At 39.4% G+C, this 13365-nt stretch overlaps 1 protein-coding gene across 2 annotated transcripts; it reads right to left on the minus strand.

Annotated features, from left to right (window-relative positions):
* Positions 1–2071: 2071 nt before the first annotated feature.
* Positions 2072–7354, minus strand: LOC130987942 (DEAD-box ATP-dependent RNA helicase 17). 2 transcript variants are annotated; one of them, XM_057911660.1, is made up of 10 exons: positions 7089–7354; positions 6921–6993; positions 6719–6828; positions 6154–6297; positions 5625–5733; positions 5202–5548; positions 5047–5120; positions 4215–4519; positions 3467–3713; positions 2072–2851 (listed from the first exon to the last, which is right to left on the minus strand). In XM_057911660.1, exons 1-10 carry the CDS (start codon positions 7213–7215, stop codon positions 2594–2596), a joined length of 1794 nt encoding a protein of 597 aa, XP_057767643.1. In that variant the 5' UTR covers positions 7216–7354; the 3' UTR covers positions 2072–2593. The 2 variants fall into 2 exon arrangements, with proteins under 2 accessions (XP_057767643.1, XP_057767649.1); XM_057911666.1 differs by lacking the exons at positions 6921–6993; positions 7089–7354 and having other exon boundaries at positions 6154–6259.
* Positions 7355–13365: the final 6011 nt, after the last annotated feature.

A 13365-nucleotide genomic window follows, 5' to 3' on the forward strand; every position in this document is an offset into this window, starting at 1 on the left:
TCACGTAGCAAATGAGCCCTTAATGTATCTTACGACTGATATTTACCTGGTGGGGGAAAGATTTTTATATGGGTTCAAATCATGGGAAGCGATTTTTTTTTTTTTAAAGTTTTTGAATATCGTTGTTCAACACTATATACTATCTTATTCAACCCAATATATTGCTTATTAATTATTCGGTTGAGTGGATACGATCCGATATTTAATCTCGGAACAATTCCACATAAGAATAGTCTTAGCTTATCTCCTATGACTAAATTAATCTCGACTCAAATCAATCTCGGGTAATCTCAAGTAGATTAGATTAATCTTAAAATATCTTATTCGGTTTAGTGGATACGATTTGATATTCAATTTCAGGACAATGCCACATAAGAACAGTCTTAGCTTATTCCCAGTGACAAAATTAATCTCGCCCCAACTCAATCTCGGGTAATCTAGGGCTAATTCAATCTCAACAATCGAATGCCCTCATAGGGTTGGGTTTCGATAGTACCGTGTCCTTAAGTAATATGTAGTACCAAATATAGACTACACATTTTATACATGTGACGCGCTAAGAAACGCGACATGTGACAGACGGCTTTCAAAGCAAAATACACGTGTCGCGTTGTTGGTGCGCTATATAGATAAAATGTGTGGTTCTGAATTGGTAGTACAAACTACCTAAGATTTGGGTACTATATTATATATACATATATATATATACATACACACACGTGCTAACATAAAAACTTCTTTTAAAATATAAAATACAAATCAGCTTCATACTTTAGATCATCAAAATCTACGATTAATTCATCACTTGTTAAATGAATTTAAGTTATCGAATTTGAATTTCATAAAGAATACAAAATTTAATTTTCAAAATTTAGATATATACACAGAGTATTCTAGTATAGATTCATTTAAAGAAAAACAAATGTGAATTTAGGAATTAGGAAAAATAGAGGGATAAGGTAGGGGAGGAAGGCAAATCGGACGTAACGTGGGCCAAATCACGAGCGTATGGGCCTGCAAATTAATGGATAGCAGGCCCACTATCTCATCCGCGTTGGGGCCCATGGTTTGAACCCAGGCCAGGGGGAACATGACGTGGACGAATGTAGGCCTCATTATCCATTTATGGATTGCAAATCCTCAACGCGGATGCCACCCTATGTTTTGGATTTTGACTCATTACCTTTCCAAATATTTTAATCTATATTGTTTTCAAAAGTTTCGCATGTGGGACCCTTCCTTGTGAGACCAGTATTATTCCAGTTATGTTATGCATCAAAAATATTAGGAGTTAGTACTATGTGTATGTTACTCTCTTTTATTTCCATTTTGGCATTTTTTAGACGAAGATTGTTGAGTTTATGGGCTTCACAAATTATGGGCTGCTGATAGTAGATTGTAAAATTATCAAGTTTTCACTTGTTCGAAATCAAATTGAATCCTAACAAACCCGGACCCAATTTCTTTCTTGTGCTCGCAAAAGACAAATCGAACCAAAATCATATTATTCTATTAATGAAAATATGTTTAATATGTATCTTAAATTGAAGATCACGGTAAGAACTTTAATTTGATATATTATATGCAAAAAAAAAAAAAAAAAAAGGTTTAAAAGTTTAAAATGAAACTTCTCCGTATATATATGTATATTTGGTAGGAGCTATTAATGCATAGATGCTATTACTGTCATTGTTGAACCGAATGTTTGGCTTGGTTGATTTATTGAGCTTATTTATCGCATTAATTGATAGTGCTATTAAAGGGATTCGGGACCTTTGAGTTTAACGCAATAATTTTCCACAACAGTGGTGTACAACATTTATCCCTGCGGGTATATATTTGCTGATTGCAATCGGCACTGTCGCAATTTAATTTATATCCATGCGTTGCTCCACTCATTTTCGCATATTTATTTCCCCAATGAATACGTTGCTTTCTGAAATTTTGAATTAATCAACTCGTAATGTGAGAATTGAAAAGCACCTCACCTAACAAGACCACATCTCGAAGATGGATGCATCATCATCATTGTTTAGAGCCGAGCAGAGTCATCTCCAACTAACTTAACAAGTTTGCTAATGAATCAACAAACCAATTATCATGAAACTCAAGTTTAGCTCATCTATAAGCTCAACGAAATTCTTTTCTAACTTACAAAATCAGCTGCGTTTTTTCAGAAGGTAAAATTCAAATATTCTAGTGCACATGTCCTCGAACACCAGTAAGCTGTCAAGCTTCCATATACCGTCTCTATGTAGCGGCTGGACAAAATGTCTTGTTTTGAATTCTGAACCACCACTTCAAGCTGAGCCTTTCAACTTGGACCTCAGCCTTGCATATTTTCATATCCTCACCTATATAATTATGCAATTCTCGCCCAAAATACGACGGATCACGAAGCCGACTTCATCAGCACAAATCGGGAGTTGTCGTTCAGAGAGAATTACGCTTCAGAGGAAGTCTCTCCTCCATAGCCACTTTAACCCACGGCTCAATGGCATCCTCTTTGAGCCGCTTGATGACTGCACATCTTACCTACATACTGACGAGCAAAAGGGGAGATAGGGGTTTCCCTATCCACAGCATTGAGAAGTCAAGATTTACTTATAGCCCTCTTCTTTGATTTCACTTTCTGTTTATCGTTCCGGTTATCATTCCTCTTCCTTTTCTTTAGTTGTTTCTGGATTGATCTGTTGACCAACGAAGGCTGATCTTTCAATGCAAAACTTTTGGCCACGTGCCCCAAATGAAGTTTCTTGACCATAAAGATCTGTTTCAGCTCACCACGATGGGCAGTGTATGCACGAACCCATGATGAAAATGCCTCCTTGGCTAATTTATTTATCTTCGACTGATAACAAACAAGAAAAGTCATGTTAGCATCAGCTCAAGCACTTTTATATTGGAATTTCGTGGTAAATAGAGCATGCAAATGAGAAAAAGATCTCTGAACCTAGAGACAAGTGCATTGAGCACAAAATTCTCCACCCATCAAAGCATATGACATATGAAGCAAGTCAATTCATTACGGTTGGCTCCACATACAAGAGAAACTTATATCCCAAATAAACTTCACTGAGGATGACAGAATTTTAACTACATTCTACTACACAATGTTTTAAGAACACACAAAAACTTCATAATCACAAAAAGGGGCCTCGATTTTACATTTAACAAGCTACTTGGATTTTAGTGTATGTCCCCTTGGGACAACAAGCTGCTCAGATTATTCTGTGTTTTCATGCCAGGAAACAATAACAGGCAACCACAAACAGGACAATATAATAGAAGATCAACTAATCGAAATATCCAGACAATGAAGTTGATGACTACCAGGCATTGTCGGGTTCGATTTGCACATGCATTATATAGAACCAAAATTTCCATAGGCAAAAATCCACGGCACAAAAATATGTGACCTTTGTTCTTAAAGATACACATATCAAATGCTAGAGTAACAGCATACCTCCACTGAAACATAGGACTCTAATGCTCTCTGCAAAGCAAGCAACAACGGGTGCATCTCTATTGAAATAAACTTGCTGGCTGGCTGCTTCATACTGAACATGGGAAAGCTACTCAGTAATTTTAGGACGGGATACTCTGTCAGCGTCACCCCGTGTTTTTCCAGATCTTTCAAATAATCTATTTCAGTTGGTTGTAAGAAAAGTAAAGAATCCCCCTTCTCGCCCAACCTGGCAGTTCTCCCAACCCTGTATTTGAGTGGCAAAACAGCATAAGATCAGTAAGTCTGAAATTCACTAAATTAAATAGAAACAATTACAGTTCAAAATGACAAAGAGGCAATTAACAAAACAGAAGATCTGGTCAAATAACTCAGATTCCACCTTCTACAGATCATAAGAGAAGATACTAAGTACATCCGATGAATAAAAAACTAGCAAACAAAGAAATTAAATCACGGTCACTAGTTATGATTATGATAGGATTACGCAACTTTTTCGGATGTTATTAAAAGGCAATTCATCAAGAATTGCGTGCCAAAGGCTGACAACAAAATTTGAAGACGCTATAATGGGAAACCAATTTGTTTAGATACTATCACATAATCAGCCTTAGATATCCAATGACTTAGTAAAGTATCAATCAAAAGCTTATTATCAGCATAATATAGAATATAGTTTGAGTCAATGTCTGAAGCATGAAGGCATAAATCTTAAACTGAGATTAAACAGAAGAAAGAAACAGTTTACCTGTGAACATACTCAGTAGCCTCGCCTGGAGAATCATATTGGATAATGCATCTGACTTTGGGGAAATCCAGGCCTCTAGCAGAAACATCTGTAGAGAACAGAAGAGCTGATTTATCTGTTTTGAATGCCTGGAATGTTGTTTTACGATCCTCATGATTCATGTTGCCATGCAGCCGCAACATTTTGCATCCCAAAAATTTCTGACTAACTTCTGTCTTTGTTTGTAACATAGCGGTCCATTTAAATTCGCTAAGTAGAGAATAATGGAAATCAACAGCATCACAAGTTGAAAAAAACACCACAACCTATAAACAGAAAGTACAATTAAAGATATGGCTACAGATGAAATAAATCAAATAGAGTTAATGTAGAGACAGGAGGGAAGATTACATTCCACATCCTAATATCCAAATCGATTAAAAAAACAATTGACACAGCAAGGGAAGGATTTTACTACATGGTAGGGAAACACAGTACATTGTATGAAATATCATCAATAGATCATGCTTAATTTAGCTTTCTCCAGAAGTACAAATTATGTTTTTCAGCAGTTCTTAAAGAGGGCATGCTTGGTAATGGTAAATGGGGAGATAATGATATTACTGAGAACGACTTGTTACCCCCAAGACACTGAGGACTGAGGCCTCATCCAAAATGAGATATGAAAACACTATACATGAAATCATTCTTTGTCACCTAGCATCATTTTTTATGCCTTTCCCATTCCTTCATCTCCAAACTCACCCACCAAGCACCCAATAAGAAACAAAGAATAAGGTTGAATGCATATCAAACTCCGCATAAGGATCTTAACTATGGAGCATAGACGCACCTTTTGTGAAGCTCCTATCTCAAAGAGATGCTTCAATACGGAAAGAAGCACCACAAGCCGAGAACCACATGGCACTGTCAAGAAATAGACTGTGAGAATCTAAGGGTGGTAGATGGTAAGGTTGTTGATCAACAATCTACGAATTTCATGTATACCTTTAATGTACTTCTGTACTAACTGAGTCGGAAGTTTGTATTCCTCATTTGAAGCATCTAAGGTTTTTTTGGATTCTTTTACTATATCAACCCCATTTGATTCAAGAGAAACATTACGAGTTCTACTTCCTGACATATTATCATCAAGACCAATCATCACTGGATTTTCAAGACTAACATTCGCAAGATGATTTACTTTATCATTCAATGTAGCCGATAAAAGCAAATTCTGCTTCTGAACTTCAGGATTCACAGCTGAAATATCCTTGCTGCCAGATTTAAGGTTTCCTGTGCCCAAACAATTAAGTATCTCTTCGATATCTTTGCCATACCCTAGTTCTAGAATCCTGCCAGGTAAAAGCTCATTAGATATTTCAGAAGTATATAAAGCAAGTGTGTGAATACAAGACAAGTCTGCAATACCTATCAGCTTCATCAAATATTATCCAGCGAAGATTTTTGTGCACAAAAGATGAAGTATTCTTCAAGTGGTCCAATAGACGTCCAGCAGTTGCAACAAGAATAGATACACCTGAAAACAACTCAGATTAAAAATAAATAAATAACAGTAATGAAAAATTTTGCACAATCTTGACATGTTTAACTACCCACTTTTGTGGTTCAGGAGATGAGCACTCCAGATAAATTAACAAGATGAATCAATATTTATACACAGGAAATAAAGCCCATTGTAGGTTCCTTGGAACAGCAATCAGGTAAGCAGGATGTTTAGCACAGCTTTGTGCTTTAAAAGATACAGAGTTCAGCGGTAAACAAAGCACCCGTTGATGCAGATTTCTTCATCTACAATCAGATACATGACGTACTTACTATGTTGACAACAAATATTCAACGAAATGCCAATCAGATTGAAAATCACCGGCACAAAGTTCTCGTCAATATAAAATATCTCGTTCCAAACATGGTAACGTAATAATATAGAAGTTCATACCTTTCCTTAACCTAGCTTTCTCCTTTCCCCGATTTTCCCCACCCATGATATAGCCAGGAACAATCCAATGAAAACGGTGTAGCAACTTCTGCAAAATCTCATATACCTGCATGCATAATTCGCGCGTTGGTACAAGGACCAACGCTGACATTGAAGATGCTATTCATCAGAAAAACTTTTAAATGGACATAAAAGCTATGGATTCCATGGAGGACATGCACCGGCACAAAGTCAAGCAAGCATAATCCCTCAAGGATGAATCACTGTACAACTAAAGCACATAAAATATAGACACAAGACACTTTAAGGCCAAGCCCCGGGAAGTAAGAGCTTAAAACATTCCCACCCCACATAAAATAGGCAGGGTAATGGGAGAGTTCCAAAACTTAACAAATTTAAATACTATATGCCTTATTTTTTTCTTTCCTAATTCCAGTAAATTCAAAACTTTAAAATCTAAAATTCCATTCTAAATTCCTACAAATGCCTAAAACAGTATAAAAAGCCTACTTCACTTAAAATAAACTTAGAACTCGTACAAATTGAACCAGAAAAATATCCATACCAAAAGTGCCATCTGCACGCTCAATTCTTTCATCATAACTCTGCAGCATATGAATTATTGGAGCCAGATAGGCCACTGTTTTTCCAGTGCCGGTAGCGGCATTTACAAGCCTAATTTTTCCAATAACAAATAAAAACATATCAATCAGATTAACTTTCAAAATCACCACCAAAATTAGACGAAGGCAAGCGCAAAAACCTACACGTGTCGGCCGGATAGTACGACGGGAATCGCCTGCGCTTGAACCAGCGTCGGGCCCTCGAACCCCAGCCTCTCTAATAACCATTCAAAGCACACGCATAAGAATTCCACTCGACACATGTTTTAAGCAACTTATTGGAATGAATAAATGCATAAGCATGAATATTACCTTTGAGTTGGTCGCATAACGCGGGGTGGAGGCCGAGACTGGAGAATGAACAGGAAGCGAAAACCTCCGAAGAATTCTTGCTTTCTGATTTCACTTTTCTACCATTACTCTTGGCATCGAGCTCCATTTCTCAAATTGAATCAATTTTCTACACCAAAATTGGGGATTTTCTTTGATTCCTTCTAGTGTTAGGGTTTAAGAGGGTTAGCTGTTAGCAGCACATTCTGCAATTCATAAAACTTGGGCTTTCATGCCCGTATCGATACGGGCTTGTGTTTGCAATATCTATTAAAGTAAAGAATTTTTATTTTTATTTTTCAATATTTGGGCTTTCATTGAAACTAAAACCTATATTTCAAACACAAATAATTTCCATTTTTTTTCTTAAATCTTAGTATATTTTAAATTTTCAAATTATGTATTTTTATTTATTTTATATTAAAAAATTAGTAATATGACATTATATAATTATTATAAAAATGATGGTGTATTATATATTATACACTTTATATTAAGAAACACTAACTCCATGTCTCATCTAACTAATTGAATATTAAATTATTTTTTAAATTATAAATTACAATTACATTAATACGCTACTTTCTCAAATTCTCATCCAATTAATTGATTATTAAATAAATTTTAAAATTGCATATAGTATTTTCTCAATAATCCTTTGTTTGAAAATAGAAAATTAAACGTTCCATTTTAAAAAAGAGACTAGCGTCTAACCCGTCGAAATTCGACGGAAATTATTTTATGTCATCATTTATAATTATTTTATGTTGTTTTTATTACTATAGCATATGAAATAGTTTATATATAAATTATTTCTTTAATTATTTTGATATGATTGATAACACTCATGTTTCCATAGTTTTTAGTGTTCATATGATGTCAATTTTATAGGAAATTGAGTGTTGGATGATTGGTTTATGCTTAAATTGTTTTATCTTGTAAAACATTATTCTTACTTGAACTTTGAAGGAAATTGCAGGATTATTGAGTTCGAACTTGAAAAACTTTTCTGAAATAATAGTTGTAGATCGTCTCGATACGAGTTCGTGAGAGCAAATGGATCACAAATCCGAGTTCGGATAAGAAAGTTATGACCGAAACAAGAAAATCGCGCGCAGTAGCGAAAGGGCGTCGACCGCGCGGTGAGCGCCGTCCGATCGCCGCCAGCCCGCCGCACCTCTGTGTTTTTACGTTTTGTATGCGTTTTTCAAGTTCTTTTCGAGCTCAAACTCTGTATTTTACACCGGTACTATAAATAGGTCTTATTTTGACCTATGTTGGGTTCCCAGCTTTAGATTTTCAGTTTTATAGCTTTAGATTAATATTGTTTTCCAGTTTTTAGAGCTTGGATTGGATTTCTGTAAGGATTGAAGATTCAAGATCGTTCTTTCAATTTTATTTAATTCAGTTCTTTCAATTGCTTTCTTTTTAATTATGTTTAAGTTTTATTTTAATATGTCTGGCCAGTTTTCTTATCTGATTCTAGGGTTTGTAAATAGTTAATTAGATTCATGTGATTTATTTGTTAGTACCTATTTACCTTCCAGTTTATGATTCATAATTCCTGATGCTTGATTTCTTGTGGATTATCTGGCCAATAATTTGCATGTATAGCTATTCGGTTTAAGACCTAGCGGAGATAACTGTTTAGCGGATTCAGGAATGTATGATATGATCTTAACCTTGAGACCTAGCGGAGATAGGTGGATCATAGAGAGCTATTCTTATGAGCTATTGGGAGTTAGTAGATTTTCTTAAGACCTAGCAGAGATAGGGAATTTACTAATCTACGATCGTTGCTGCTCTAACGAGAGTGATTGATTAATTAAGTGATCGCTCATCATAACTGGATTAAATTTGTTAATATGATTAATAGATTTATTGCGTGGATTTAGTTAATGAAATTACTACCCTAGGATCAGTTGTCTTTATTATTTAATTTTTTTACGTGATTTTATTTGCTGCTGTTGAGATTGAATCATCAATCGAAGACTTTTCTCTCTCGGTGAAAATGGGTTTCAAACCTGCGAATTAACTCACGTTGACCGGCACACCTCCGTTGCCGACGTCTCGGTGGCTTCGACCAGGTAGAGCCTCCGGTGCAGCAGCCGACCTCCTCCGTGAGCAGCAGCAGGCGTTCCGTGAGCAGCAGCCGCCGTGACCAGCAAAGGAGTTGCAGCAGCCGGCGTTCCGTGAGCAGATCTCCGTTGAGAAGCAGCAGCAGTCGGCGTCGTCCCACCTACGGCCCGTTGCAGCAGAGCAAAAGAGAGGAGAGATCTGCACCGGTCGTTGACCGCGCCGGAGGAGCATCGACAGCCGCTGAGACGCGCTGCCGCCTGCCCCAGATCTCGGAGCTCGCTGCGCGACTGTCTCTCGCCGATCTCAGCTGCGCGACTGCACCGCGGCTCACAGCTCGTCTGCGCGGCGCTGCCTCTCCCCACCGTACCGGCGACCGGTGTCATCGGCAGTCCCTCTGTGCCTGCGCGGCACCGGCTATCCACAAGCCCGGCGACCGGCGTCCCCTTGGCAGCAGTCAACCAACAGGCGGTGGCTGCGTTTCTGGTGGCCAAACTCTGGTGGCTGGATCCGACAGCGTGGTGGACCGATCTGGTGGCTAGTCCTTGGCGTCTCCAACCTCCACAAACAAGGTCCCAAAAACAGCACACCAGCTGTTTGACAAAAAGCACCAAAGACTGATTTTGCTATGCGTTGCTCCATTGTTTAGCTGCTGTCTGTTTGCTTTTCTGGCTCTTGCTGCAGGAGTTTTTTGGTACCACATGACTTCTCCGGGAGGTCTGAATCTCCCAATAGTTTCGAACAATTTTGCCTGCAATAATTCCCCGATGAATGACTACACAAAGACTGGTGCGGGCTTGGCTGGCGGTAACGGAGCAGATTCTGCTTTTGTGGAGGAACGAGAAGTTGCTATACCCAACGCCACAGCTATCTCAAACCCTAATGATTCGGATGTGGGGGCTGATAACATGCCCAAATCCAAATCGTATGCTGATATCACGATGAACAGGCCACCGAGACGTCCCGACCTAGCTGCTCATCGGTTTCACTCATTACGTCCCACCAAAGAGGGAGAACAGTTCTCCTTAAAAATTCCACAGCACCTATATGCGCAAGAAGTCAGTAAGGAATTCTCTCATGCTATTATTGGTCGTCTTTTCCTTCGTAAAGGAGACAAACCTCAACCTGCATTGCTTCTCAAGGAAGAACTTCACAAAATTTGGAAATTAGAATCTGAGTGGCAACTTATTCCTCTTGGGAAAGGGTATTATACGCTGGTTTTCCGGACTCCTGAAGACAAAACTCGTGCTAAAGCCAAGCCGGTCTGGGAATTATCTTGTGGTCATGTACGTCTTAGAGAATGGTCCAAACACTTTGATCCATTTAAAGAGAATTCTTCCATGGCGAATGTATGGGTGAGGATACATTATTTGCCAATTGAGTATTGGCATCCTGAGATTCTAGCCGGGATTGGGCGGTACATTGGTCATCCTATTAAAATTGACGGAGCCTCGGTCCGTCATGATTTTGGGCAGTTCGCGCGCCTTCTTATTGAGTTAGATATGTCCAAATCCTTTCCTACTACTCTCTTAATTGATAACGATTCTTTTTCGTTCTATGTTGAATTCACGTATGAGAATTTACCTTTCTATTGCTCAAAATGTAAACTTACAGGACATCCCACCGAAAAGTGTCGGAAAATCTCTGTTAAGAAGACGGTTGTGGAAGAGGATGTTAAAGATAGAAGTCAAATGCCTTTGGTTAAAAATGGGAAACAGTGGCAACCTATCTCTGGTGATGCTAGAGACGAGAGAGAACATGAGCAGGAGACAGCCAAGGGAGATAGGCCGGTTGAGGTGGGTTCGAGAAGCGACATACAGGTTTCCCCAGCTCGTTTGGACCCGGGATGTTACTCACTTCAGAAAAATGATCACCATAAACAGTTAAGCTTGCCGGTTTCGGCGTCGAACAACAGTTTTGCCCTGTTGGATAACGAAGGCACTGAATTGCTTGAAGAACCGGAGCAGCAGCGGCGGGTACCTCTTTCTAGGGGTAAATCTTTGGATGATTCCAATTCTGCTGAACACTACGGCCCTGATAGGTTGGCCGAGTGTCTAAAACCTTGTAAAAACTCGGTGTTTGATCAGCCAGTCAACATTTCTGCGATCAATGATGGACATATCTCGGAGGAGGTTTCGGATGAGGATGAAGAAGTGAACTATGACAGCAGTGGGAAGTACGTTTCCACAACGGATGATATTGCTGTTAATAATGCCTTGAAAGCTCAAAGACTTGAGCAGATTTTGGCGATAGCTAAAGCGCCCATGCCAGAAACAGTTGCTCCTGCTAAGCGACGAGGAAGACCATCCAAACAGGACCAAGCTGCTAGGGCAGCGGAGAACACAGCAAACAGGCCAGCGGACACAAGCATTAAAAGTAGACTTCGTAACACGGGGGATACGTCGCGTACTTTTGTGATTGATACAAGTAATAGAGACAGCGCTCTAGCCATGGAGAGCGTCGCCAAAGAGAGCTGGGCGGAAGAGGTTGAAAGAAGCGGAGCTGCCTCCGCTAACATAAATTAATTCTGATGAATATTATTGCATGGAATGTCCGTGGTTTAACGGATGAATCCAAACGTCTGCTGAAGGAGCATTGTAATTCTTTTAGCCCGGTAGTGTTGGGCATTCTTGAACCGAAACGGGCATTTCGGAAAGTTAGACAGAGTTACTGGCATTCGTTGAATCTTGTCCCGGTGCATCAAAACTGCCGGTCTCCTCGCTGTTCGAATATTTGGGTTTTTGTTCACTCTTCTGTTGTTACTAATGTTTTGTTCTCTTCTGATCAGGTGGTTGTGGTGGACTGCCTGTGGCATAGTTATGATTTTCGTATTGCTTTTGTTCATGGTTCGAATGACCAAAATGACCGCCGTGATCTCTGGCATGATCTTCTTCGTTTCGTTTCTGGAAATATGGTTTTCATGGGCGATTTTAATGCGGTGAAAGGTGCTCATGAGCGTCTGAGTTTAGCTTCGCCACATAGAGGTTCTTGTGAGGAGTTTTGTGATTTTATTGATAACTCTGGCTTTATTGAATCCCCTACGGAGGGGCTTCGATTCACTTGGTCGGGACGTAGATTTTTACCACACCATGTGGAATCTGTTTTAGATCGTGCTTTGTTTTCGCAGGGTTTTGCTGATCTCTGGTCGTCGTTGGTTATTGCTGTCCTGCCTCGCCTCACTTCGGATCACTCTCCGTTGGTGTTGCAATGCAAATTGACAAACCCTACTGGTCGGAGGCCTTTCCGTTTTCTTAATATGTGGACCTTGCATCCGACCTTTCAGGAGATGGTGGCGACATCTTGGAGGGAGACTGTCAGCACACGCTGCCCGATTTTATGTGTTATGTTGAAATTGAAAAGGCTTCGTAAGGAGATTGGGGTTTGGAATAAAGAGGTTTTTGGCAATGTGGATTCCTCCATTTCTTCTCTCATGAAACAGCTTGAGACTACTCAGGGGAAGATTTCTGCTTCTGGATATACGAACGATCTCTTTGATGAGGAGGTTAGTCTTCACGCAAAGCTAAATGTTTCGTTGACACATAAGAACTGTTTGCTTCAGCAAAAAAGCCGTGCGAATTGGCTTCGGGATGGAGACAGGAATACTGAGTTTTTTCACCGTTTGACCAAGTTCAAGAAACGGAATGCGCCTTTCACTCGCCTCAAGATTGATGGTAGAGAGACTTATGATGCCACTATTATTGAGAATCATATTATTGACCACTTTACGTCTCTTTTCGCTGATGATGGTCGACCTTCTGGAGATCAGTTAGAGATTGATGCGCTTTTTGAGTCGGGGGTGTCTGATGATCAGAATGCACGGTTGGTGAGTATACCCGATGAGAGTGAAATTACGGCGGCGGTTTTTAATATGGATGCTTCAAGTGCTCCTGGCCCTGATGGTTTCTCTGGTAACTTCTTTCAAAGTTGCTGGGATGTGATTAAAGCGGATGTCATTGCGGCTGTTCAGAATTTCTTTCGCCATTCTTATTTACCTTCTGGGTGTAATTCCAGTACGATGATTTTGATTCCCAAGAAGGATTCAGTCGACACTGTTGCTGATCTTCGCCCGATTGTCCTTTCGAATTTCTTATTCAAGATTATCTCGAAGATTCTTGCCTCTCGTCTTGGCGTGGTGGCTGCGTCTCATGTTTCTGACAATCAATTCGGCTTTATTAGCGGGCGT

This window comes from Salvia miltiorrhiza, chromosome 1 (genome assembly GCF_028751815.1).
Source record: "Salvia miltiorrhiza cultivar Shanhuang (shh) chromosome 1, IMPLAD_Smil_shh, whole genome shotgun sequence".
Lineage (NCBI taxonomy): Eukaryota > Viridiplantae > Streptophyta > Magnoliopsida > Lamiales > Lamiaceae > Salvia > Salvia miltiorrhiza.

What these genes read in the sequence shown, in the direction of transcription:
- LOC130987942 (XM_057911660.1), bottom strand. Translation starts at nt 7,215, where the DNA reads ATGGAGCTCGATGCCAAGAGTAATGGTAGAAAAGTGAAATCAGAAAGC. An exon ending in GTTATGCGACCAACTCAAAG is followed by an intron (nt 6,994 to 7,088) that starts GTAATATTCATG and finishes AATGGTTATTAG; the next exon opens with AGAGGCTGGGGTTCGAGGGC. An exon ending in AGTCCTATGTTTCAGTGGAG is followed by an intron (nt 2,852 to 3,466) that starts GTATGCTGTTAC and finishes GTTTGTTATCAG; the next exon opens with TCGAAGATAAATAAATTAGC.